This window comes from Nannizzia gypsea, genomic scaffold (assembly GCF_000150975.2).
Source record: "Nannizzia gypsea CBS 118893 supercont1.6 genomic scaffold, whole genome shotgun sequence".
NCBI lineage: Eukaryota > Fungi > Ascomycota > Eurotiomycetes > Onygenales > Arthrodermataceae > Nannizzia > Nannizzia gypsea.
The window spans coordinates 365,388-391,657 of record NW_003345196.1 but is presented as its reverse complement, the minus strand read 5'-3'; the positions used below and the strand labels follow the sequence as shown (position 1 = coordinate 391,657).

Genomic DNA, 26,270 nt, shown 5'->3' with positions numbered 1-26,270 from the left:
GGTATTCAATCTCATCGCACAATCTAGCACAGTCTTCTGGGCTAGGAAAAGACTTAGGCAAGGCAGGATTGGTGATGGGGAGGAAGAAATATGACTGCGACGTATCTTGAAGATGAAGAAAAAAAGAAAAACACCAGCACTTTGCGGGACACAGGTAGACATCTTCACTTACCAGCTTAATAAAGAAGGCTCTAGCAGCAATCTTAGCTAGATGCCTCTCGGCTCCCTCTGCTCTGGCTGTGTCTGCGCAAAAAGCTGTTCGCGACTCGAGATGTTTCCAAGCGGCTCAACTTTTTGATAACTAAGAAAAATGAGTGGCGATGCCAAGCTTGGTGATGACGGCTTCCGCACCTGAAGAATCACTGTTCGACCAGGTTAATATCGCCAATAAATAAATCACTGTGGTTTGGTAGGCTACTTGGATAGACGGGAGTATCATAATTTGGTATTTATACGTATAAGATAGATCAGTTGCTTCACGTCTGTCGCGTTTTTATACGCAGCCATCAATTCAACATCTAGATATCAATACCTGTAACAAGAATATGGTAGACTTATCTATCTTATCTATATACTCAGATAATATAGTTAAATATGTATTCCAAAGTCCAGAGATCAACTCTGATGTGATGAGAGGGAAAAAATGGTATAGATCAATAAGGTGCTACCGTTTTATATTTTTAGGTTTCCGCTTCTTAAACATAACGGCTGGAGGAGAATCCCCTGGCCCGTCTCCCGTAGCCGTATCTTCTTCCTGTTTGATATTGGGTGGTATATCCTCATCCTTGGCGGGCGCATCCGCACCGTCATTCTCGGCATCTTCTTTCTTCACAGCGGGTTCCTGCGTATCCCCAATATTGGGCTCATCTTTGGCCTCTACCTTCACCTTCTTCACATTTGTAGTCATGTTCAAAAGCGCGTCAAGATCAGCCGAGTCGTCCTCACTGGCTCGGTATTCGCGGATCGCGGAGCCCCATGACTTTCTCACAACTTCCTGCTGCATGTCTGCCTCTTCCTGTTCATCCTCTCTCAGCTTCCGCTTTCGAACGCCAACGTTTTTAATCGTCGCGTCAGCAGCTTGCTCCTCGATCGGTGTCTCAGAGACAACCTTCCAGTCTCCCGCTAATGCCATGCTCGGCCTAAACTCTTCGGGAACTGCAACTCCCATTTCTGCCAGTTGTGCTACCTGCTGCATCCGGTCTTGTGTTAAACCTGTGGTGTTTGCTCCTGTAGCTGTCGCCTTCTTCCATGGCGGATCATTTTGTGGCCGTTTGGATCCCGTTGACGAGCCAGGGTTGGATACTATTCCCCGCAGTCTCTCGACTTCGCTCTTTGCTTTTTGGCTTTCCTTTTCACCCCGTTCTTGGTCTCTGTGTATATCTCGTAGAAACCGTTTTAAGCTGCCTTGATGCTTTCCTGTAGCTTCGTGTTGGGTTCGCTCGTAAGGTGTGTCGCGAACGAAGATCTTGCAGTGTTTACACCAGTATTTGGGCTAAAGCAAGAGTTGTTAGCTACTAAAGACCATTTGCGTACAAAAAGTAAAAACTCACTGTTGACTTCCAGTATTCCGACATGTTCAAGCTGTTTGGTATGATCTTCAAGATAAAACTAGAAGTTTTGGTTCGAGTTGCAACTTTTTCGTAGCTCAGAAGGTTGAAGTTGTCGTGAAAGTTTATCTTATCTTATCTACTCCCCGAAGCTAACATTATTTACGTACGGCATGTACTTTATATAGATGCATGCAGGCCTTTAAGAAAGATTATGTTCAGACAGGATTGTATCTCATGGATAAAGGGTATTAAAAAGGCTCTATCCTTACGTTTGCTTCCATTATATCTCTTGGAAACCAGTGGCTTACCTCCCGCGTAGAATCCGTCAACTCTTCCTCTCGCCTAACAAACTCCTTCTCGTTGAACTGTCGTACTAACTTGTCGTGGGCAGGTTGGGCCTCTCCATCGTCTTCGTCGGCATCCTCACTGTCCCACTCATCTTCTTCCGCAGTTCCCTTTTCGACAGGATCCCATTCGTCGGATTCCCAGATTAGTTTAAACTGAAGCGCCGGTAAAGAAAAATGTCGCGCCACAATAGCTTTGATAAGGTAGATATCAGATGATTTGGGTATCTCTTTCTCAAAAACACGAGCACTGGGTTTCCCTTCTACCTTGCTGGAATCTGCCAGGTGAAACCTGAATTTTATTAGTTGGGCTGCCAAGGAGCGAGGATCTATATCTCTAGGCTCTTTGTCGTTGTCGGTACGTTGGATCTCCGGCGTCTCATATATCTTGCAGAGCTCCTTATATCGTGGGTGTGAGTTCAGTATATCCTGCTCCATGCTCGGGGGGTGCGCAAGGATTTCCTTTCGAATTAGTGAAAGGTAGTATAGTTCTCCATTAAGGCGATCAAGGGGTGTGATCTTGCCGTAATTCAAAATCTCCAGATTAGATAGCCGTGAGAGTGTCAGCATGAAGGCTTCGTCCACCGTCATCCGTGCCTCCGGCAACCCTGTCACTTTCGTTGGGGCTGGCGGAAGAGCGTATAAAGGGTTGTCGGAAATACGTAAGTTTGTCATGCCTGGAAATACTTCCTGTAAAGCATCCAAAAAGCTCCAGGATGGAATTTGGTTGCATGATATATCCACAAATTTGAGGGTCGGAGAAAAGACCAAGGCTGAGGGCGTCGACGCATATATCTTACTGATCTTATTTCTTCGAAGCGAAAGATGACGAAGATTTCGTAACGCCGTAAGATGACTTAGAGAGTCTAAAGATTCATACTCATTAAAATCTAGTAAAAGCTCCTGTATCATGGCTGACAGCGGAGCAGAGGTAGACGATAATTGGTTATTCTCCAACGATAAGGTAACCAAAGAAGGGAATTTGCAGGATATCAAGGCAATCTTGCAAACTTGTCAGCCGATAAAGCGCATAAAAATGGATTACGCAACATCATACCTCCTTCCAGTCCATTAAAGTAAAGTCTAGGAATAGAGTATTCACTGTGCGGGATATTATATCCGCAGAGCAGTTCTCAACATCTTCGAAAATGTTCCCACTATAAATTGGTCAGTTTGTAATCATAAAACATGAATATGCTGGATATACTTTACTTTAGCTTTAATATTTTTATTTCTGGCAGCTGAGCACAGATATCGACTATCTCGCACCATCTCCGCAAAAGATTGCGGCTCAGATTAAGCTCCATGACCTTTGGACAAGTTTTTTTGATCTTCACAAGCTCCTTTTCTCTATTACCAGATTCATCTGGCTCAGCCAACACTCCATTGATGCGCAGGCCGTCGAGAATGATAATCCGAAGCTCATGCAACGCAGCAAGCTGCTTGCGGATCTCATCAAATCCAACTTCTTCTACAATCTTTCCACTGATTTCAATAGGCTTGGATATAAAATCTTCCACAACACGATCTCCCTTGGAGGAGGAGTGGAATATTGGTAGTTCAGAAACATATTTCTCATGAGCCCCTTCCAGGAAGCTCAGGGGTTTGTCTGATGGTCTGCTTGGACGGACAAATGAGCCTGCAGTTGGGTGATTACTCTTGCCTGCGAAAGTGTTAACCAGTCAGAGACCGGACAGCCGTTACATATACATGTAGTGATCTGGTCTTTACATTGAAAGTATTGCACATCATTGTGAGCTCCCGAGTGTTTGCCCCTATCGGGCTCGTCCCATTCCACGCCGAGCCACTCGCCCTTGGTGCCATGAACAGGCCCGACATATCGGACCGTACAAAATGCACCATCAAACGACAGTCTTGACCCGATGGTATACCGGCAATTAGTATCCAGACCTGTATCAAACTTGCTTGACATGTTTTATGAGATATTGTGGGTTTCTTCCAGTAAATTCGATTAGGTTGTTGAGTTTGAGCGCTGGATAAATAACTCACTAGTTAACGATAAACTAGTCCTAATTCGGCAGTTACTATCGCTGCTTTAACCCTGCTATATAACGACGATATCAGCCTCCCAACCTCGTCTCAACGACAACAACAACATATCGCTGCGATGCCTCCATGTCATCTCTACGAGAGCATCTATGGATGCTAACAAATATCGTCCACTCGGTCGGTTTTTCTCGCCTTTGGAACCAGCTCGGCGTGCGCAAAGTTTTGAGTAGTTAACCATAGCGACTCTCACCTGGCAGCAACTGCTATGAAGCATCGGATGCTCGATTTTATGCCTGTTATTGATATGCTTGGTTCTCTGAGAGATCACGGCTTGAACGTCATCTACTTTGCGTCGATCATCCCATATGACGGCGTTAGGTGTACGAGCTTGGTTACTTTTTACTTGCACGTTGGTTTGTTCCTGAGACGATTCGTCGAAGATACGGCCATGCACATGAGATAGACTGGACAAAACCAGCGACAGCAACAGAGTCGGGAAAGGAATGGAGATACGGATACATACCTCGGCATTATGCTGCAGAATTGAATCAAAGGTATCAATCGGCGTGGTGTTAAGACGGCTCGCAACTCGTTATAGCTCACAACTCGGCCAGATACAAGTCTGAGTCTTGGTCCTGCAATGTAGTTACGGGAGGTTTTCGGCCCCGATACTATCCTTGAGCACGCCACGATGTCCTTCCAGACATTCTTAGCCGCGATAACAACGGAACAGACTGATCTTCAAGCCGTGTGGGGAGATAAAACAACTACTCAGATAGCGAGAAGACGGCGATTCATGTAGAATCCTTGCAAGGCTTGTCTGCCCAAAATTAAAAAAACAAGCAACAAGAAAAAGAAAAATAGTTAGCGCATCGCCACGGCGTCCCGTCGATTTGTAAGTTACAGAATTGAGCCCCTGTCATGTTTTGGATGGCCACGTAACTAACCATCCTCATAGACAGCACACCATAACACGGAATAGAGGCAGCCAGGGGCATTTTGCAGATATTTAATTAGCTACCTACATATATTTATATTGCCCCTTTTACCACAACATTCCATCCTACCACCACTCGTGAAATGCTAGCGTCGATAGTTTATGGGTTGAGGGAGGTACGTAGCCCTATCGCCACGGTCAGCATGATAGACATTATCACTATTCAAAAAGATTTTATACATCAGAGTACGGCTCCTTGGATGAACCTGGTTGACTTCGTTAGCTTCCCCCTATTAGGAAGGTTAAACCTCGCCACGCTTGCTGGCGCACTATCGGACTATCAGACTAGTTATCAGACTGCGCCTCTGCGGGATTCCTCATCTTTTTCAAGGCTCAAGCCGAAATCTGGTATAACTAAGTCAGTTATCTCAAACGGTGAACTTTGTGTGCCGCGGCCGAAAGACACCGAACGCAGGGACGCGCAGCACATCCAGACCCTCAGGCCCCGTTCCAATTGGTCTCTCTCTGCCGTGCACGTTTGGGGAACAATAATTACTCCTGGCTCTCTTGAAAACAAGGAGCTCCAAACTCGGATGAACGGGACTGAAGATCTGCGAGGCTTTCTCGCAGGCGGGAACGGATGATGCCCTTGTGGATAGTTCATGCGGCTTGTTGGCCTGAAAAATTTCCTTCCTCGTGTCTCCTTGACTCGTTCCATGCAAAATTCCATCCATATTCACCGATCACTTCATACTCTGCTGCGATACCATGGCCCGATGACATAGAAAGATCTCGTTAGCTTTCTAGCAATTTGAGACCCCGTGCTTGATTTACCGTCGATGCCGGGTTTGGGTAGCAGCGGAGGTTTCGAAAATGCAAGCCTCCGAGAAGAGAGATAACTGGGGCACCCAACGAAAAGTATACCCTTAAGAAACACGAAGCAAGCGTTTCGTCGATAGAGAACTGCCATGTTTACCTTCCATGACCCAGGTCTGCATGGGCAACGTCATCCCAAAGATGGCTCATCCCTAGTCAGAGGATAGAGGATCGGGGATCTAGTGGCTAGTGGTTTATAAACTATGTTCCTGCCCATAGTGAATGGATCATTAAGAGTGTGTTTGCGTGTACAGCTCTAAGAATTGACACTAAGAAAGATGGTCTTCGAGCGCCGGGCAGAGGACGGCAACCTGTCTTCCATCACTCTCTCCCATGCCAGCAGTGATACTACACCACTACCATCGCCGACTGCTCGGAACCCCTTAGAAAACGGTCCTCACGCATCGTCTTCCTTGACCCTCACGAATATTAACGGTGAAGAGGATGTCGAACTTGCAACTAAGAATACCTCTACCAAGACATCTACCGAGCCACCATATCACATCTTTTCTCACCGTCAGAAATGGCAGCTCGTTCTCATAGTCTCGATAGCAGGGGCATTCTCTCCCCTTTCCTCGAACATATATTTCCCGGCGATAGACACCATATCGTCCCAGCTACGAGTCAGTGCCTCATTGGTAGCTCTGACCATCACCGTGTACCTGATAGTTCAGGGTATCAGCCCGTCCATATGGGGCCCGATGTCAGATACTTCCGGTCGCAGGATTACTTTTGTTATCACCCTCACCATATATGCCGCCGCTAATCTCGCTCTGGCTTTCACGGCCAACTTCCCAATGCTACTTGTACTTCGTGGCGTGCAGGCTTTAGGTTCTGCGGCAACTATCAGTATCAGTGTCGGTGTGATTGGAGATATGGCTTGCCCTGAAGAGAGGGGAGGCTTTGTAGGAGCCAACGCTGGAATTCGGTAAGCTGGAACACAATAACTCTCCTGGGAATTAATGCCTTGCTAAGCTGACTACTGGTAGGATGATTGGACAGGCCGTTGGCCCCGTGTTTGGTGGCCTGCTTAATAGCAAATGGGGATTTAGAAGCATTTTCTGGCTCCTCTTTGTCCAGAGCGTTATTGTCCTACTGCTATTACTGGTGTTCTTACCAGAAACTCAGCGCCAGTTAGCGGGAAACGGCAGTATTCCTCTCCATGGATTCCATAAGCCATGGCTGTACTACCTGCGGCCACCTAAATCATGGACCTCGACCAAAAACAGAGAAACCCCACCATCCAAGACTTTACGCATATCATTCAAAAGCACACTTGTCCCGTTAACATATGTCTTCCAAAAAGATATCTTTGTTCTCCTTGCCTGGGGTTCTCTCATATACACTCTCTGGAGTATGGTAACCTCTTCAACCACTACTGTTCTATTGCACTCATTCCCTAGTCTAACGCAATGGCAAATTGGTCTCTGCTTCCTTCCCAACGGAGCCGGATGTGTACTTGGCTCTATATTTACCGGATGGCTGTTAGACCGAACATTCAAGCGAGCCCAATCTGAATATAAGATACGCCATGGCTTCCCGGAAACAGTGAATATCAAAAACCTACCAGACTTCCCTATTGAACGCACCCGGCTTCGCTTTATGCCCTATTTTAGTTTATCTTTCATCATATGTGTCGCCTTCTACGGACCCAGCTTCGAGCTGAATGACTTGAGGAGGTATTTCGCTGCTAACCTGGTGGCCTCATTGGGATTGCAATTCATGATTGCTTTTACGGCAACCGCCATTTTTAACATCAACTCCACCATGCTAGTGGACTGCTTCCCTAACGGCTCAGCCAGCGCAACAGCAACCAACAACCTTGTTCGATGCCTTGTGGGTGCTGCTGGAGTGAGTGTGATCCAACCCTTGATAGCGGCTGTTAGAGTAAGGAACTCCTTTCTGATATTGACTGGTGTTGTCATATTGTTTTCACCACTTGTATGGGTACAATGGCAATACTGCGGAAAATGGAGGCAGGAAAGGGAGCGAAGAGAAAGTGATAAATCTAGAACAGTTTAAAAAATGAGGAACAATCAGATTTTATGCTAGTATATTCTTCAAATGGCTACTTTTTTTATTATTGGTGGAGTCATATAACCGTCTGCGCGTCACTAACTATATAGGGGAGGTCCTCCTTAGCCTATGAAATTACCTGTCCAGCCTTATATTAGGATTTTTGAGAACACATTCTTTTAGGCGAGTTCACATTCAATAAGACTTTCAATACCCCTATGAGCTGTCCAAATTTTGACAATTTTCAGCCCAGCTGATTCCAGAAGGATATACCAATCAGCAGCTGTGCGCTCAATCCCCCCAAGGTTGGCCATCATGACGAGGTCCAGGCTGGTGCTCTCCCAACAGGCCTTTGATTCAGGGATGACATGGTCGTGGATTAGAAGCTTGCTATATCTGGGCTTCATTGCGAGTGTGAGGTTCCTAAGGATCCTTTGGGAATCATTGTCACTCCAATCGTGGAAGATGAAGTGCATAAAGCATGCTCGAGCACCTTATGGGAAAACAGTTAGCACCTATTTAAATCACCTAAATCTAGGGTGTCATTTTTACCCTTTATCGGTTGTTTAGTGAAGAAGTCATGCTCCATAGTCTCAATTGAAGGGTGTAACAGCGCCTTGGTTTTGGCTTGGGCGATTACTCCTGGCAGATCTTGGAGTATCAGACGACCCGGTATATCTGGCCAATCGCGACGAAATCTAGAGATATCGTGCCCTTGGCCACCGCCAATATCAATCAATATTACATCGTTTTCTCCGATGCTAACGTCATCTGTAAGCCTTGACACAGGGTAGAAGTCTGGGTGTGACCAGCTAAGCTTTCCCTGGCTATAAGTGCTCATATTCTCATGGAATGGGCCGCCAATCTCTTGGTGAACCTTCATAAAGTCGAAGAAGTGGGATTTGGTATTGTATCCAAGCTGGAAGGCACAGTCATTACCATTGGTTGGACTGTGATACCTGTTCTTCTTGAGATGTGCTGGAAGTGCATGCACTCCTACGGTGATGCGAGATGATCTGTTGTATCCGTTAAAACGAATACCATAGTGTATGATGGCATATGCTACTTACGCACAACGATAAAAATTGACATACTGCTACGAGCATAGCGAAGTAGAAAGCCCAGTACGTTGGTATTCATCAGGTCCGGTTTCGAGGATCAACCCCATAGCAGATAAGTGTCTCAAGATGCGTGCTATCAAAACAGTCAATATCAAGTATCTCAAGTGGTGATGTTTGCTGCCAGTTTATACCCAAAAGTTTTTGTTCTCCCCCAGTTGCCTTGGCTAGTTCGTTGACTGTCCTAGGTTTGTGGGCCTTGCAAAGATTGATAAATATGCCTAGATCCACAGCGATTTCGATAGCAGCACGAGTAGTAGGCTATTAAATATCAATGAGTATCATTCATCCATTCGCTGATACACGCATGGTATACTCACTTCTGACCAGCAAAATCTGAGCATGGCTTCCCTTGGTGTCTCGAGAGCATAGACGAGTGACCGAGCAGTATCGAGCAAGTCGAATCGCTCCATGGAATTCTCAGGGTTAAACCGCTCCCTGAACGAGGATATCTTCTCGATCAGACTGGGTACCATGTCTGGTATGCTAGGGGAATTTGCCATTTTGTCGCTGACGATTTCTCCTACAGAGTCTTCGTTGGTTGTGGTATTATGACTTTTTCCTTTAAGGAACGCCATGATGGGTATTTTTGAAGGAGACAGTAAACACTTGGAAGCAATGAGCAATAATGAGGATGATTCGACTCAAATCAGAATCTAGAGATAGCCGGATGCGAACTTATGTGTGCTGCTTGCTTCGTGGCTATTACGGCATTTACAGTATAACATACCTTAAGTTAAGCAGTGTTTCTTTACTCTATCTTACCACATGCACTGGCACTGTTTTTCTTTGTCAACTGGAGATCACCTTAAGCGGGGTATTATTATAGTGTGGCACAAAGGACACAAATGCAGAATGCTGTATCAGCTTATGTGTCTCAATGGTGATGCTAATAACCCTTTGTGTAATGCTCTTTGACATCTTAATCATACGGCCCAGCTATACAAAATGTGCAAGTCAGTGGATCGCCATACTGGCATAGAAAACCGATATACCCTTAACTATACCAATATCTCTTCGTCTCATCGAGGTATTTTCCCATAAATGCAAAAATGGAAACTATGTAGAAATCAATTAACCTATGCAATCTCATTCAACGCTTCTCCATCATTATGGCAAACACTTGGTAGTTGTAAGGGGTAACAAGGAAAGACACAACAGAGAATGAACTAACCAGGTACGATGACTTGTGATAATGTTTACTGTTAGGAAATAGATTACAGCACTGTGCATGTCATTCCAGTACACGGAGTAAGTACTCGTCAAACTTCCGTGCTCAAGTCTGGGCTGGGTGGCACCACGCATGCAAGTGCCTCCTAGGAAAGTATGCTGCAATGCACTCCCGCCACTCCATATCTTCTGCTGTTGTGCCATCAATGGCAAGATCAAACCGCCGAATCATAGTTGCAAAGCCAATGTACAGCTCTGCCCAGGCTAGGTTCATGCCGAAGCACATGCGTGGCCCTCGACTAAACGGCACGAGCCAGTGGTCTAGGTCTTTCGGCTGGCTTGAGCTCTGGTCCCCTGAATCTGCTTTCTCTCTACCCTCTAGCCACCGTTCCGGCCGGAATTCAAGAGCATCGTCCCCCCAGATCTCGGTGGACCGGTGTACATGCAAGATTGCCATGCCAACTACCGTACCAGCGGGTATCTGTTGACCCGATATAATTGCGCCTTCGGGGGGAACTATGCGGGTCAGCGACACGCCTGAAGGGACAAAGCGTAGAGATTCCTTGATGGTTGCGGTAAGTAGCGGAAGGGCTTCAAGGTCGTTCAAGGCCGGCTGCGTATTGAGTTCTGGCCAGACTGTAACAAGTTCGTGCCTCAGTTTTGTGAGCAGGCTGGGATTTTGCATCGTGTGCCAGTGGCCCATGAGCAGTGTGTCAGCTACTGTATTGGCGCCTGCAAATATAAGCGTGATGCCTTCCTCTTGAAGGGCCATCATACTCGGCACCGTCTTTCTCCGGTATACTTGAGGGTCCAGCAGGCGATGAAAGATGGTCTGGTGGGACACGGTATCCAGCTTTGTAGGGCACTGTAACACAGCTTGCAGCTGCCGCTGAATTAGATTGCGAACCTGATACAGCCGTGGTGCCAACCGCTTAGCGTCCGGTAGGACACCCATAACCAGATCCGCAGGAACGACATAAAGCAGGTTACGAATCAGGGAGAAATGTTTTAACATAGGCAACATGCGCAGGCTAGCGTCCATAGCCAGAATTAGGGGGTCTCGAAACGCTGGTGCATCCAACGCGTTAACGCAGTTACCGAATGTGAAGCACATAATAATGTCAAGGGTGTAGGAGCGGAATGCATATAGGAGGTCGATGGAGTGTTGCATCGCATGAGCCTTGGTAATAGACGATGCAAGGCGAGTGGCCTGTAATACATTATAGGTAAGTACTTGGGCTATGGTTAAATGAAGGCGTTCCATAATATTGCCAGCGACGGGTCATCAACATAAAATGTGCTGGAGGCCACTAACATTTCGCCAGACAAGGTGCTCGAGGCTCTGGATAGCCTTCTTGGAGAAAATTGGCAAAAGCGCCTCTCTTCGTTCTCTCGCATGATCGTACTTCAAAAACACGAACGATCCGCTCTTGACTCCAAGCGTTCGATAGAGGCCTGGGTCTTTATCCCACCGTTTACTTCTGTGGTATATTTCGTGAAATGCATGTGGGTTTCCAAAATGAAGCTATGTAGAGACAACCATATGTATCAATTAAATATATCGGCTCTTGGACAAGGGGGAATATCAATTTGGACTTGAGCTCACCTCGTTTGGAGCAATGCGAACTATGTCACCTAAAATAGAGTTAGTAATGGTCGCTCTTAAGGTTAATTTTAAGGTTCAGCCTTATTTGGAGCGAGTTACCATATCGTCGGTGGAGACCAAAGAGCTCCTTGGCCAACGTCTCCTGCTTGATAACCTCCTTATACGCTCTCCAGCCCGATGTGGCGCCAGCCAGCATTGGTCCGGGGAATTTTGCCAGCGGGTGGAAGAAGATATTGTATAGGACCCGGTACAGGCACAGAAGGACCGCAAGGACTAAGACTAGCGCCACCATCCAGGTTGTTATTGTCGCCATTGTGCCTCGTGAGATTCTTTTGTGATTGCAAAGCCAATAATTATATGAAAGCAGAAGTATAACCATTAGAATACCCGAGGAAATATAAGAAGTTTGGACCTTGAAGCGAGGGAGCCTTTATTTATATATTGCCCCTGCTAAACAGAAGTCAAGCTGCGAGTAACTATATCGAGGGCATGGCTCTAGGCTGGGCTCAGCATGGGACATTCCCTAGCCCGCGTTGAGCTTTTAAACCAGCAGAATATTTGCTGATGTACGGAGTAAGAGGGGTAAGATAACTATTTTCGGACCACTAAATCCTCTCCCAGCCTCGTCTCCTGTCACCAATTGTAGAAAGCCGTATATCGTGATAGAAACGTTGGCCAAGCAGGTGTACATGTCGTTCGTGCATGACAATAAGTTGGATCGCGCGTCTCGTCAATAATCCTACTACCTATGCCATGTCTGCTAGATATATAGTTACGAAGCCTGCTTAAATGTTGGAATACTTCGTATTCTGGAAGGATCTCGCCCATGCAAAAAGGGCGTTCCGATGAAAAGCCTACGTCACCTGGCCGACCCTATACTAGATATGTAGTGGGTAAACCCTGTAATGGGGCTATTGGGCTAATAAAGTCCCTTGTAAGCTGGTGAGACTGCCATCCGTTTAAGTAGAGAAAGGAGCGCTAGGGTAACTATATGCCTGCTTCAATAGCCTGATGCCACGCCTAGGATCCTAAATCTCCCAGAGGAGCACTCGTTGGCCTAGCTTATAAAGAGTGCATTCAATGCTAGGGAGTACATCCAGGGAGTCAACATAGAATTCCCATACAGTTTACAGAGGAACAATCGACTTACTTAGACTATTAAATATCCAGCTCCTACTCATGCGGCTCTAACAAAACCGTGTATATAAACAAAGCTCCGGAAGTTATCTCCACGAAGCCGCTGACCCACTTAGTCAATTGCCAAGTAAACTCTGTTTCAGCCCCTGTCCGCACCTCCTGAGTGAGAGAGGCCTTTTAGCCGAGAGTAGGTACGTATATAGATATATACAGTATGAGGAAGATCACCCGTCGGCCGTTATGATAATACGGGTTACTCGTTATCGTATAGTTATATACCTACGATGCACTATGTATGTACCTGGCGCTACAGTGCCCAGGCTACGCTAATCCGATAGTTAGGAGGGTACGGAGCATCCGTTGCACCTATTCGGTTGTAAGGGCATAATGACTGGTTACCGCTCCTTTGGAGTGCCTGTCAATGCGCAGAACGAATCTGATGCTGTGACCAACTGTGGCCCCAACCCAACATCATCCTTCATCCTCCGTCACATTTTACCCTTGCTGCATTGCAAATCCGTTCAATCATTGTGATTGCTGCACTCTTAGTTACTGCTTGGCGTTTGCTAGGATGGTGGAATTGAGTTTATGTTTCGGAGATTACGCCACATACTCTGTACGCCGCACCTCCATATAACTATATAATCGCCGCTGAACCTGCCGGAGACCACACTTTTCATCTCTAACCTTCGCCTATTCAGTCCACTCCGCTGCATTACCCCACCTCCGGCCCCCGGCAGTCAGTCATGCGAGTCAACCGCAGAAATCCTCCTCATCCTGCTACCGATACGATGCGAGCCAAGAGGGATAACGAAAAAGCAGCGGCTAACACAGAGGGCTTCACCGATGGCGCATCAAACGAATTCGAGTTTGGTGGTTCAATTGGTACCGCTTTGTTGATGACGGGTTTCCCTTTACTCATGTGGTATATGTGGATAGGCGCAACATACTATGATGGCTCCCTGCCGATGCCCGAGGCTAATCAGTCCTGGGTAGAATTCAGCCGTCACCTTGTTCGGTTGGTCTACGAGGGAGCCTATCCGACCTTCAAAGCCTGGGCTATCTACTGGACATTCTTTATTATGGAAGCACTCATGTACTGCTACATGCCCGGTGTCTCCAACTATGGCCGGCCATTGAAACATGAGGGTGGCAAGAAGCTTCTCTATTATTGTTCTGCATACTCTAGCTTCTATGCAACGCTTGCTCTTGCTGCAGTGTTACATTTTACCAATTTGTTTCCCCTAGACACACTGGTTGATGAGTTTGGGCCTATTATGACAGTCGCTATCCTATCTGGCATTCTAAATAGCTTCATTGTTTATGGTCAAGCTGTTGTGCGCGGACGGACACATAGACTTACAGGGTACCCTATTTACGACTTTTTTATGGGCGCTGAGCTAAATCCTCGTATTGGTATCTTGGATTTTAAAATGTTCTATGAAGTAAGAATCCCATGGTTTATCCTATTTCTTATTACCTGTGCCGTGGCTGCTCGCCAGTTCAAAACATATGGATATGTCTCGGCGGAAGTACTCTTCTTAGTTGCTGCACACTTTTTATATACCAATGCCTGCGCCAAAGCAGAGGAGATGATCATTACAAGCTGGTAAGTCAACAAAGCATTATCATATTAGTTCTTTCTAAGCTAACATTGACCTAGGGATATGAATTTTGAAAAATTGGGGTATCTGCTTACCTTCTGGAATATGGCCGGCGTGCCCTTTTCTTATTGCCACTGTGCCCTATACTTCGCTAACCATGACCCGTCTGAATACCGCTGGAACCCTTTCGCCCTAACAGCACTTTCTGTTGCTTATCTTTTTATGTATTGGATGTGGGATAGTGCCAACGGCCAGAAGAATTCATTCCGGCATAAGGAAAAAGGTCAACTCATTAAACGAAACACCTTTCCCCAAGTGCCATGGCAGACTCTTGAGAATCCTAAGACTATTTCAACGGATACTGGAGATCAAATACTCGTCGACGGCTGGTTTGCAATTATCCGAAAACCAAATTATGTCCCTGACATGTTCTTCTCCATGTCCTGGGGTTTAATCACTGGCTTCAGGTAAGTGTTTATGCGTGAACAAACCGTAACAGTCGGGTACGATACCAACTAATCATCAATTAGGAGCCCCTTTCCTTGGTTTTACTTTGTGTTCTTCATGGTTATGATTCTTCATCGCACAAGAAGGGATATAATTAGATGCCGGAGAAAGTATGGTGAGGCATGGAAACGCTATGAGAGAGAAGTTCCATATATATTCATCCCAGTAAGTCCACGATAGCCATCAAAATAGTTGATAAATGCTGACAGGTTACAAGTATGTGATCTAATTGATGTGCAAGAGCTCTCCAAACACGTGCAAATGGCTCAGGTCAGGCTGTATTTCGGCGTGGGGGCCTCAAGTGTCCAAGGAAGCATCAGATCTCAGGACGAGGTGCGGGATTTATACCATATTTCAGTCTGGTGCTTTCATATCAAATACTGCAAGCCTCACTTTGTATAGAGTTAAGTTATAGAATATTCCGTAATACTCCGTAGAATACAAAGGAAATCTGAGGGGTTGACAAAACCTGTAGCGGTATTCGCCTTCCTGAAAATTCTGCACTAGGTTTTGAAGCGGCCAATCGCCGGCTAGTTGGCCTAGGTGGTAGCTTGTTGGCTATGGACTGTCGAGGTTAAGATTTTTTATCACTTTAGCTGCAGATATCCCGGATATAACGGGCGGCCGTACGACTGCGTATATAGCTAAGGTATTGTTACACTACATCAAGTATGGCATCAACCATCAAGACTTAATGGCAATGCGGCGACCAGCTGTATGATCTTTTGATCGAATAGTGCGTGCGGCCCTACCACCATATACACCATTGCACGAATAAAGAGGTGTCACTGAAATGAGAACATTAATAGGAACTTGTATTTATTCCATAATATCTGTCCGTATGTTTTTTTCACATACTTTTAATCTCGATGGCTACATCAAGTATCGGCCTCCGTATCCCGACAAGCTTTATACCGAGGTCTATCAATACCACCAATGCGAAGGGGGCCAGGGGAACCTGGCTCACGAGGCTGGGATGGGGTAGGAGTGTTGCCTAAGAGATTTCGACGAAATTCGCCACCGTTGCAGCCAGCGACCCAAGCGTCTTTGATTTGGAGCAAACCAAGCGACATTTATTCGCCAAAGGCAAATTTCTCCTTGGCTGTTATCCAGGAGAAGATATGTCGTGGCTGCCCAGTGCTGAGGCTGATATGATTACCATGTTCGAAGCTATACAAGGCATTATAGTAGTGTAATGGATACCTTGTAAAGGCTATATCAAGGGCCATAGGCACGAGTACCTTGGATAGGATGGCGAGTTTTCATGGCAAGGATGACCTATAGAACGCCCTGGTACTTTTGTAGGCGTTGAATACTTGGTTGACCGTCTCTTGATATGATATCAAGTTGTCAATCTTGATCTGTAAGTGATCAAATACTGATTGGTATAACGGCATGCGATAGCATTGACACGAAATCGTACTCAGTGGCCAAATATTCATGGTCAAGCCAAACCAGGTTCCTTCAAAGTAATAATCTGTAGAAAAAGGGAAATACCATCTAACTACGTTGTTCATTCGTAAGATGGGCGTTTCCAAAGGCAAATAAGGGTATATCAGGCTGGCCTTTTCGTGCAAACTATTGCTCCAAGATCAATGAGTGGGTGTAGTACGCGAAAAGAGTCTTCTATCAAAGACGACAAACGTTGAATTTCTTCTGTTCAAATGTTGAAGTTGAAGTTGAAATCGATTTTATTCCTTCTGATGCAGTTAATTGTTCTGGGCATAACTAGTTATCCACCAATCACAAGCCATGAAAAAGCTCCATCAAAAAATGTTTCTATCAAAACTCCAAAAGCTGCAAAGAAACTAGAGATAGCAGCCTCCAACCCACGCAGCAGCAATGGACTACCAGGTAAGCTATGCTACCACATCTAACAGCGCATTTGGAACTAAACAATAACCGCTCAATCTCTACAGAACCGAGCAGGCTCCAAGTTCGGCGGCGGCGGCGTCGCGTCGCACTCCGCCACGAACGCAGACAGACGAGAACGACTCCGCAAGCTCGCGCTCGAACACATCGACCTCGCAAAGGACCCGTACTTCTTCAAAAACCATGTTGGAAGCTTTGAGTGTCGTCTCTGTCTTACCGTTCATCAAAACGACGGCTCCTACCTCGCCCACACCCAGGGTCGCAAACATCAGACCAACCTAGCCCGGCGTGCAGCACGCGAGCAAAGAGAAGGCCGAGCCCAAGATGGCTCTGGCGGTGCTTTGCCGGCTGGCAACATGGGCGTACAAGTGAAGCGCAACACGGTCAAGATCGGGCGGCCGGGTTATAAGATCACCAAGATCCGAGACCCGCTTACGAGGCAGCATGGGTTGCTCTTCCAGCTTCAGTATCAGGAGATTACTCCCGGTGTTAAGCCCAGGATTCGGTTTATGTCTGCCTTTGAACAGAAAGTGGATGATCCGCCGGATAAGGATTATCAGTATTTGCTCGTTGCTGCGGAACCGTATCAGACGTGTGGGTTCAAGCTGCAGGCGAGAGAAGTTGATAGGAGAGAAGGGAAGCTGTGGACTTGGTTTGATGAGGATAGCAAGGAGTTCTGGATCCAGCTGCTCTTCAAGACGGAACGTGAGGAGAGATACAGCGGTGTTCCTGGTTTGGCACCGGCTGGCCTTCGGCGATGAGATGTGATCTGGCTATTATTTGTTATACTTGACTGGGACGGCCCTGGGAATTTGTTATGGCGTTTAATGGGCATGTGTAGTATTATATAGCGGTGTTACTTCAAGAATGGAACATTTTTATATAGCATCTCAAACCGGTATAAAGCTGATTAAAGACTGGTAGCTTCATGTTGTCATATTGGTAGAATTGTTAACCTAGCTGAATCTCTATCCCACTATAGGGTCTCAAACCCGTAGTAAAGTAACGGGTATCCAGGTACTCAGACAGGTAATACCAAGAATTAGTTGAGAAATCCATCAACATGATCAAAATCCCCAAAGGCTAGGTAAGTCATCACACATATTTTTTTTCAACAGTTTGACATTTTACTGGAGAAAAGAAAAAGGCAAAATTAGCGAAGAAGAATGAGGACGGCACAACTTGGAAGAAGTAGTAGAAAACGCCCAAAGCACGCATGTTTTTCCCCGCTTGCAAGAGATCGTAAATGTGAATTACTGCCTTTCCCCCCTTTTCTTTCATGCTCGGTTAAGAGTTGGATAATGCGTTTAGTTGAGCGGCGTCTAGCTGCTCTGGAATGCGTTGAAGGCCTTATAAGTATAGCCGATGAAGGGAAGGGACATCTCGGCCTCTTGTTCCTCGGGCATGGCGCGGGCTTGGGCGCGGAGGAGGGCGCTGTTGTCTTCCTGGGGAATCTCATCGATGGGGAAGTAGGAAACATCAATGTTGGAAGTGAGTCTGGGCTCGAAGGGGGCGCGGATTCGGCGCAGTTGCTCCCACACGACGCCACGGAAGAAGGGGTGGTTTTTAATCTGGGTGGCACCACCGTGTTGGCCTCCTTCCTGACCAATACGGTTTTCGGGGTCACAGAGGAAGCTGTTTCAAGTTAGCATAGGTTGAAGAATTAAAGAAATAAAAGAATAATACCTTCTGATAAGATGCTCAGAGTCTCTGGAAAGAACTAGTTCTTCTGGGAAAGCAAGATGTTCACGCCAGTAGACGATCTTCCGGTAGGTATCAGTTGGCTGTTCCGCGCAGAACGGAGGCCATCCGACAAGACATTCAAACATGATAGCTCCAACGGACCACCAATCACAGAGATAAGTGTATCCCTGCCCGTTGAATATCTCAGGGGCAATGTAATCTGGGGTACCAACGGTGGAGTATGCCATAGCACGACGTGACCGACGCCAAGTATTGATCTGGCCACGGTTGGAGACCGTCAAGTTGATGGCATCTGAGAAGAAGCCAGAGTTTCTGTTCTTATCTTTGGATGTGGAGGTATTCTTTAACAAGGCCTGATAATAGGAGTTGTCATGCTGTTTCTTGCCGCCAGTCGACAAGCCAAAGTCGGTTAATTTGATATGACCACCGCGGTCCAACAAAATGTTGTCAGGTTTGATATCACTAACCCCTTAGTTAGCTTACTATATTAGTAGACCGAGCGGGGGAGTAAACACGCATACCGATGTAAGAAACCGAGTTTATGGACGGCTTCGATGGCCATGACCAGCTCAGCCATGTAAAATCTGGTGATATCCTCCGAGAAGATTTCATATTTAATAAGCATGGTCATCAAGTCACCACCAGGCAAGAACTCCATGAGCAGGTAAAGGTATGCCTTATCCTGGAACGAGGCGTGGAGCTTGACCAGCCATGGGTTGTCCTTGGAGTCAGCAAGAATATCACGCTCAGCACGAACGTGTGCAAGCTGGTCCTTCTTGAACATCTCTGTCTTGATAAGTGACTTGAGGGCATAAATCTTGCCGTCAGTCTTGCGCTGCACAAGCTTGACTTCTCCGAAAGCTCCCTTGCCGATGATCTTGATGGTCTGGAAGTTCGAGGGGGTCTCTCTGGTTCTGATAAAGCGGAGGAAGTTGGCTTCCTTCTTTGCCATGGCCTCCGACTCATGCTTCCGCTTTGCATCAGAGATGGTTGCATTCTGGCAGATCTTGTCCAGGTTGGCAGCACTAAGAAAAAAAAATACAGTCAGTAACATTTTTCATCACACAGGACAGTAGAAGATAGCTCCCAGTCTAAGCATGCATACCGCATATTTCTATCACGGGCCCTCTCGATGTTCTCACGGAAGAAGACGTTGACGAGCTCCTTGGCCGCCTTTCCACGCTTATGAGCGTTCTCTGAGTATCTCTCTGGGCATCTGACGAGCTCCTCGTCCTCTGGGTTGGCACCACGGGCTGGCATCGGAGGAGTCAAGTGAGCTCCCGCCTGCTGCTGGTGTCCTGCAGGAGAGCCGGCGGTACGAGGACGCTGTTGACCCCCTTGCGGGGCGGCGCGAGCAGGACGCGGGGAAGCAGAGAGGTCCTGGTTCGAGAACTGCTGTATCAAGCCTGAGGTCTCGTCGTGTCCGCCTCTCTGCTGCTGCTGCTGCTGGTAGCCGGCCTGGGGAGCACTGCCGTGTGGTGGTGCGGGAGCATACTGCTGTTGCTGCTGCTGCTGCAGCGTCTGGCCCGCGGGAGCCATATAGGGATTGTTCACAAAGTATCCCTGGTTGTAGGCGTTCTGCTGGGCGTCAGCGAACTCCTGGTTGCCCTGGCCGGCGTACATAGGCTGGGGGAAGGTCGACGGCGTGGTGGGATAGGCCCTGTTGCTCGCTGGGTTGTTGCTGTACGGCTGCTGCTGGTCGTAGCCAAAGTTAAGGTGAAGCCGGCCGTTGGCACCACCATTGGGAGGGCCGCCGTTGGGGTTGCTTCTGCCGCCGTCCATGCTGGCAGGGGAGTCTCTTCTTAGCAGAGGACGCTATAACGTCTGCTCACTCGTCGTCGAGGCCGCTGCTGCTGCTGCTGCTGCTGCTGTCAGGCGTCGGGTGTCGGGAGGAGAGGGAAAAGGGGGCAGGTTTGGCGTTGGTCGGAGTTGTTGCAAGGTCGAGGACGCAGAAGAGCCGCGAAGTTGATTGGGATCTGAAACGAGTCTCGAGCAGGCATGCGACATCCAAAACACTCGCCCTCCTTATATATAAACAAATAAGTAAATATATATTACTTCTCTCTTGATATACGGTGTCTAGGAGGTCTACAGGCTAAAGACAAGATGAGAGGAGGAGTAGTTCTTATATTCTGCACTTTGGGCGTTTGCGCCGATTCTACAGCAACACCGGGAATAACACATTTTTTCTCTGCCTCACGCGCAGAAAAGGCCATGATGGATATCAGAGACATACTATAGACACCAAATATCAACTCCATCCCTGTTTATATGTAACTATGAGACCATGGCTGGAGCTTGCTGCTGTCCTTCCATCGTCTTTATCTTTCACCTAAAGGAAGAAGAAAAAAAAAAAAAGCAAAGGCCGGAGAAAAGGAGAAACGAAAGTCCGCTAGATTTTTCTGCATCCATGCTGCAAAGAAGAGCTTCACCAAAGTTGTATAGAGAAGAGTGAAGAGAAACGACAAAGGAAGACAGTTGACAGTCTGTTATTAATTGACCAAAGGCTGTAGATTGGTTGGCTTTCGGTCTCAGTGACAGCCATGGAGACGCCGGCTTCAGGTCCAGCTTCAGAGGCTGCGGCTGCTGCTCCAAAGCCAGCTCCAAAGCCACAGAACCCGGCCCTGCGCATGCTAGGTACGAGAATACAGACAGTCTGAGACATAGACAAAGATGCTAACAGGACGATAGGGCTTCCAAATATTAAGCTGAGGCTCCCATCGAGGAATTGGATGATATTCCTGACTGTGACCGGTTCGTTCATAGGCGCCTTGGTATACGATCGCCGTGAAAAGAAGAAGATACAAGAGAAATGGGCAAATATGGTAGCTCACCTTGCCGATGAACCACTACGGACCACCGAAGCGCGAAGGAAGATCACTGTATTTTTGTCTGCCCCTCCGGGGGACAGCATGCGCAACGCAAGGGACCATTTTCGCGACTACGTGAAACCGATACTCGTCTCTGGAGCGTTGGACTATGAAGTCATTGAGGGACGACGAGAAGGAGACCTCAGAGCTGCGATCGCAAGCAGAATTCGCCGGAAAAGAGAGCTGGCTGGCGAGGCAGGCCCGCTACCTGAACCTGATCTCCAAACTGCAGACTTCGAGACCAGACTCCGACATATAAGAGAGGCTACCGGTGTCCACGACGAGCCAGAGACGAAAGGAGATCTCGTGCTTGGTAGACATGCATGGAAAGAGTATATCCGCGGCATCCATGAAGGCTGGCTGGGGCCTTTGATAGACCCTGCCTCCCTCAAACCTGAAGCGGCAGAAGACAGCACCCCGCAAGAGCCACTACTACCAGATACACCAGATCAGACATCAACGGAAGAGCCAGCAAAGGATGAGAAAAAAGAAGCCGAGAAACCAGCTGAAAAGCCAAAACCCAGTGGCCCCCCAGCCTCGTACCTCCTCCCATCCGCATATAGCACTCACCAAATCTCCTCCGTTGCCCCCGCTGAATTCGACGGCTCAGCTCCCATCGCATTCCCCCATATACTAGGTTTCCTCAACACTCCCATCCGAATGTATCGATTCCTCAACCGTCGCCGTATGGCTGATACAGTCGGAGAGCAAGTTACTGCCGCTGTATTGGCTTCCTCTATAAGACCTTACACCGACAGCACACATAGCCCTGAGTCCGATTACTCCTCCGTTACCCAGAGCCAGCCTCAGGAACCCGCATCTGAAACTTCAATCTCCCCACCAGACGCAGACGCAAGCGCAAGCGAGCAGCAATCTGTTCTTCAGGTGGAGGAAAAAGACTGGCACAAGTCGGCTTACAAACAGCCCACTGACCCAGCTGAGATCAGGGAGGAGCGTGAATGGACAGATCCCATGACTCTTGATCCACGGGTTTCATCGAGGATGCGCAAATTCGTCCTCTCCCCTGACGAGCTTGCTCGATCCCAGCGTATTGCCGAGGGTAAGGAGTGGGTTATTGGCAAAGAGAAGCCGGCCCATGTTCCGCTCTGGAAATCTCTGTGGACCAACTATGGCTGGGGAGAGGAAGAGAATCCAAGGACTAAAGTCATTATTGGAAACTTAGACGGTGAAGATGGCGAGTAAGTTTACTTATTTATTACTCTTGCTGGCTGTGTCGGGCAAACTCGTCTCATGTATGAATGAACCTACCTTATCTTGGTGGCATTTTTGATCCGCCCTATGTATTTTTATATAATTACTTGCCTGCTCGATTCCTATGTATGATATCTCATGTGTATAGAGAGGAACATGGAGCATAGACGGTGTATTCAATTGATATAAGTAATACTCATTGACCTAAGTCAAATGAATGTATGTGGGCGTGATTAATACCATTTCTCATTTTTTCTGCTCTAAGATTTTTCTTATATAAAACTCGAGATAAGGCAGCAGAGATTCTCAAGACAGAATACCTAGTTACACAAAACACAATTCCTGATCTTGATCACGTTAGAACTTTCCTATTACTGGGGGAACACGGATGCCTCGGCCCATCTGCGACGTGCGCTGGTAGAGTACGAAGCCTTTGTCTCCACTGTGCTGCCCCATTCATCAAGTAAACTGAGACCAGCCAGTGCCTGCTCCAACGAGGTATTGTCGAGATCAATGGAGGAAATGAGGTCCTTTTCCGCTTGCTCTTTTGATTCCGGCTTGAGCATTTGGCGGACTGTGAGTGCTGCCTGAACATGAGGGGCACTCTTTGCATGGGTAGACAGGAACTCTTCGTTCCACTGGGTTAGATCGGTAGATTTGGGCAGTAGGAGGTCGAATTCTGCGTTGATAAGCTCGACGATATCTGGAGGAGTGAGCTCTCCGGCAGCACCAGCGTCAAACTGTTGGCGGAATTTGACAAGTTGTACGTGCAGGGTTGGGTTGCTTGGATCGATGGCATGAGCTGCCATAAGACATTTGATTGCCAGGAGGTATTTCTCTATTAATACCGTGTTAGTAAGATTGCTATCTCATGGCGGTCAAAGGAAATGCTTACTTCTCCGAATATACACTTCAAATCCAATGGTCTGGGCATCAATGTTATCCGGGCAAGCCTCAAGCAAGGGGCCCAAGAACTTCATGGCTTCCTTGAGCGGATCAGAGGTATGAACCAGGTTCAGGCCCAGGGGATCAGTGTCTTCCTTTTTCGAGTCGCCGGCAGCGCCTGTTCCGGAAGCCTTCTTGAGTCTCTGCTTTTCAGCTTCTGCCTCCTTTAGCCGTTGCTGCTCCTTCTTAGCTTTCTTGAGAGCCTTCTTGCGCTCCGCGCTGTCCGGGCCACCGTCAGTCCCGTTAACTGGGATCGGTCCATGGGCGAGATCAGGCTCATCGTGTAGTAGTAGGTATGACTTTATTCCCCCAATGGCAGCCCTGCTATAGTATGGATGGTCTCGCAGGTGGTTCTCCCACCGAATCATATCGATATATGCCCGAATCATACCCTTGCGTAATGAGAAGTTGTGGAAGTCAAACTGATCTTCTTGCCAGAGATCAAAGATGTTGCTGATGGCGTGGAAGCGTTTAAGAGCAAGACCAAGCTTTCGCTGTCGCAGGTAGGATTCGCCATCCTCAGTCAAGAACCAGACGCATTGCATCTCGTGTAAATCTCCAAGTGCGCCTCCAACAGTCTCGTTTCTGGTAAATTTACTCATGTTGTCAAGACCCTTGTCGTTTTCATCATGACGAAGCTGGTACTTGACCGCCTTTGAATTGATATACCGATCCTTGTCATCCAGTAATCGCGCAGCTTCCATGGTTTCTGCGGCTTTGGTGAGGTTTCCGTAGTGTTTCCATATTCTAGCCTTGGTCATCCAGCATTCCACAGATTTGGGTGAGAGTTCAATCGCTTTTTCTACGTAGGACATCGCCTTTTCAAGATCACGGCTAAGATGGTAATTGTAATGCTGAGCAAGGAAGTAGAGGACTGATTCCTTGAAACGAGAGTCATCACCATTGGCTTCAGATCCGTTAGATTGGCCATTGACATTGCCGGCTGCGTAGCCTTCCACGAGTTCCTGCACAATGGCTAGTTTGGCAGGATTGGTGTAAAGTGTCTTGATGTTGGCAAACGTAGATGGTATACCCTTGCGAAGCATTCGCTGAAGATATGAATCGACAGCTTCTTTAAAATCATCTCCTTCAAGGAACTCTAGAGGAATGCGCCTAGGGGCATCTCCCCGGGGGTTTTTCTCAACCCAATAATCATAAACAGCTTTCAATGCTTTGTGATCATCCTTGGGTATGCCCTTGGCCTCAATCAGCCGGTCATAGTACTGCGAATTTTCCGGGTTTCTCTCCAGCAAAGTTTCATAGGCAGTGGCAGCTTCCTCGGTTCGGCCGAGCCGTTGGAGGTAGTCTGCGCGCATTTCCATGACGGCAAGGATATCGAAACATTGCTTGCCCACGGCCTCAAGATGCTCAAGAGCCTTTTCTAAGTCTCCTGATTCTGCAATAATCATATTCTTATATAAAATCGCTTCGGAGTGCTCCATATCAGTTCGTGGAGGGGGCGTCTTTAGCGTCTCCTCAAAAGTTGTGAGAACATTCTGTGCCTCCGAGAGGTTGCCAGCAAGATGGTAGGCAATCGCAAGCGCAGTCCAGTTCTGGCGGACTCCTGGTCGCTGCTGAAGCATCGTGGCCCTGCTCTGGATATATCCTTGGAAATCGCGGATCTGAGCTTGTAGGTAGGCGAGGTCTCGTTGTATGGGCTGGGACTCTGGCTCGAGCTTCAAGGCAAATCTGTAAGCCTTGATAGCTTCGTCGTAGTTCTTCTCAGCACGGTAGAGCAGACCGTAGACGTGCCAGCAGATATGCGACTTCATATCGTTCTTGAGAGCCATCTTAGCCAGTGCAAATGCTTCCTCCGCTTGACCTTGGTAGCTCAGCATGAGGCCCTTCATTGCCTGTGTATCGCCATGGTTGGGGTTCTTTTTAAGGATCTGCTCCGCAGCCTTGAGTCCTAGACATCCAAACAAGACTTGTGTTAGAGCCACGGACAAACAGAACAATGCGGGGGGTTCAATAGCTCTTTCTATCCTCAATAGCAGGCCAGATCGCACCTTTTTTATATTGTTTATTCTCGCAATTCCGGACTACTTGACGGAACAATGAGCTGTCTTTCGAGCTCAATGGCTGAGGCATGATGGACGCCCTATTCCTCAATTCGGGGCGCCCCGCCTAGTCTATCGCAGAAGAGAATAAGGGTCTCAATCAATAGAGGGCGAACCGGGTGTTCGTGAATTGGTGGTGGTGGTGGGCTGGCTGGCGGGACAGACAATAGGCAAGGGACCTTTCTACCCGACTCTAGTATGCGCTTAGAGACAACAATAGATGAAAAACCTTTTGGTCGTTGCAAAGAAACCCCTCGTATCTTCGTAGACAGTCATCCGTAACTCGTCGCCAATTCGCTGTCCTTTTGGCTCAATCCCCGTAACTTATTATATATTTCTTCTATCTTCAACTTGTTTGTGCAAGTCAAAAAAAGAAATTAAAAAAGAAAAAATGCTTAGTTATCCAGATATGGTCATGTGATCCGGCTTTTGCCCAGCTGCGGTTTCATTCACAATTGTTAATAGTCAATGTGAATGAATAGACTACTTCATTCCAGCTGCTCCGTATGAATAGCTTACCTCTCTATTATACTGACAACCTGAAAGCCTATTGAGTGGGCTTCCTGCGGGAACACCGCAGATCAAATATACCAATATGGAGAAAGTCAGGCTCCTGGTAGAGGACCACGTATCTCCGCGAATATACCACAAGGAATTCTAATACTGAAAATAATGCTGAAGCAGACTTACGAGGCCGTCGCCATATCATCCTACATTTGATGATAGGAATAT

At 47.4% G+C, this 26,270-nt stretch overlaps 9 protein-coding genes across 9 annotated transcripts; 4 read left to right on the top strand and 5 right to left on the bottom strand.

Moving 5' to 3' along the window:
- Positions 1 to 664: 664 nt before the first annotated feature.
- Positions 665 to 2,966, bottom strand: MGYG_06754 (tubulin-specific chaperone E; the record flags this gene model as incomplete). The annotated part of the gene is made up of 4 exons (XM_003170715.1): positions 665 to 1,492; positions 1,718 to 1,747; positions 1,859 to 2,896; positions 2,952 to 2,966. The coding sequence occupies 4 exons, from the start codon at positions 2,964 to 2,966 to the stop codon at positions 665 to 667; spliced, it is 1,911 nt and encodes a 636-aa protein (XP_003170763.1).
- Positions 2,967 to 5,995: 3,029 nt separating this feature from the next.
- Positions 5,996 to 7,739, top strand: MGYG_06753 (hypothetical protein; the record flags this gene model as incomplete). Its single annotated transcript, XM_003170714.1, has 2 exons — positions 5,996 to 6,645; positions 6,707 to 7,739. 2 exons carry the CDS (start codon positions 5,996 to 5,998, stop codon positions 7,737 to 7,739), a joined length of 1,683 nt encoding a protein of 560 aa, XP_003170762.1.
- Positions 7,740 to 7,912: 173 nt separating this feature from the next.
- On the bottom strand, positions 7,913 to 9,429 carry MGYG_06752 (O-methyltransferase; the record flags this gene model as incomplete). Its single annotated transcript, XM_003170713.1, has 5 exons — positions 7,913 to 8,226; positions 8,286 to 8,749; positions 8,834 to 8,927; positions 8,986 to 9,112; positions 9,172 to 9,429. The coding sequence occupies 5 exons, from the start codon at positions 9,427 to 9,429 to the stop codon at positions 7,913 to 7,915; spliced, it is 1,257 nt and encodes a 418-aa protein (XP_003170761.1).
- Positions 9,430 to 10,127: 698 nt separating this feature from the next.
- Positions 10,128 to 11,940, bottom strand: MGYG_06751 (averantin oxidoreductase; the record flags this gene model as incomplete). The annotated part of the gene is made up of 4 exons (XM_003170712.1): positions 10,128 to 11,231; positions 11,337 to 11,546; positions 11,628 to 11,656; positions 11,727 to 11,940. 4 exons carry the CDS (start codon positions 11,938 to 11,940, stop codon positions 10,128 to 10,130), a joined length of 1,557 nt encoding a protein of 518 aa, XP_003170760.1.
- Positions 11,941 to 13,510: 1,570 nt separating this feature from the next.
- MGYG_06750 (hypothetical protein) lies at positions 13,511 to 15,104 on the top strand (the record flags this gene model as incomplete). Its single annotated transcript, XM_003170711.1, has 4 exons — positions 13,511 to 14,373; positions 14,428 to 14,835; positions 14,899 to 15,040; positions 15,093 to 15,104. The coding sequence occupies 4 exons, from the start codon at positions 13,511 to 13,513 to the stop codon at positions 15,102 to 15,104; spliced, it is 1,425 nt and encodes a 474-aa protein (XP_003170759.1).
- Positions 15,105 to 16,717: 1,613 nt separating this feature from the next.
- MGYG_06749 (splicing factor 3A subunit 2) lies at positions 16,718 to 17,508 on the top strand (the record flags this gene model as incomplete). The annotated part of the gene is made up of 2 exons (XM_003170710.1): positions 16,718 to 16,729; positions 16,795 to 17,508. The coding sequence occupies 2 exons, from the start codon at positions 16,718 to 16,720 to the stop codon at positions 17,506 to 17,508; spliced, it is 726 nt and encodes a 241-aa protein (XP_003170758.1).
- A 561-nt stretch (positions 17,509 to 18,069) lies between these two features.
- On the bottom strand, positions 18,070 to 20,233 carry MGYG_06748 (AGC/NDR protein kinase; the record flags this gene model as incomplete). The annotated part of the gene is made up of 4 exons (XM_003170709.1): positions 18,070 to 18,382; positions 18,434 to 18,913; positions 18,973 to 19,476; positions 19,557 to 20,233. 4 exons carry the CDS (start codon positions 20,231 to 20,233, stop codon positions 18,070 to 18,072), a joined length of 1,974 nt encoding a protein of 657 aa, XP_003170757.1.
- A 761-nt stretch (positions 20,234 to 20,994) lies between these two features.
- Positions 20,995 to 22,524, top strand: MGYG_06747 (mitochondrial import inner membrane translocase subunit tim54; the record flags this gene model as incomplete). Its single annotated transcript, XM_003170708.1, has 2 exons — positions 20,995 to 21,088; positions 21,143 to 22,524. The coding sequence occupies 2 exons, from the start codon at positions 20,995 to 20,997 to the stop codon at positions 22,522 to 22,524; spliced, it is 1,476 nt and encodes a 491-aa protein (XP_003170756.1).
- Positions 22,525 to 22,904: 380 nt separating this feature from the next.
- Positions 22,905 to 25,569, bottom strand: MGYG_06746 (NMDA receptor-regulated protein 1; the record flags this gene model as incomplete). The annotated part of the gene is made up of 3 exons (XM_003170707.1): positions 22,905 to 23,371; positions 23,429 to 25,387; positions 25,488 to 25,569. The coding sequence occupies 3 exons, from the start codon at positions 25,567 to 25,569 to the stop codon at positions 22,905 to 22,907; spliced, it is 2,508 nt and encodes an 835-aa protein (XP_003170755.1).
- Positions 25,570 to 26,270: the final 701 nt, after the last annotated feature.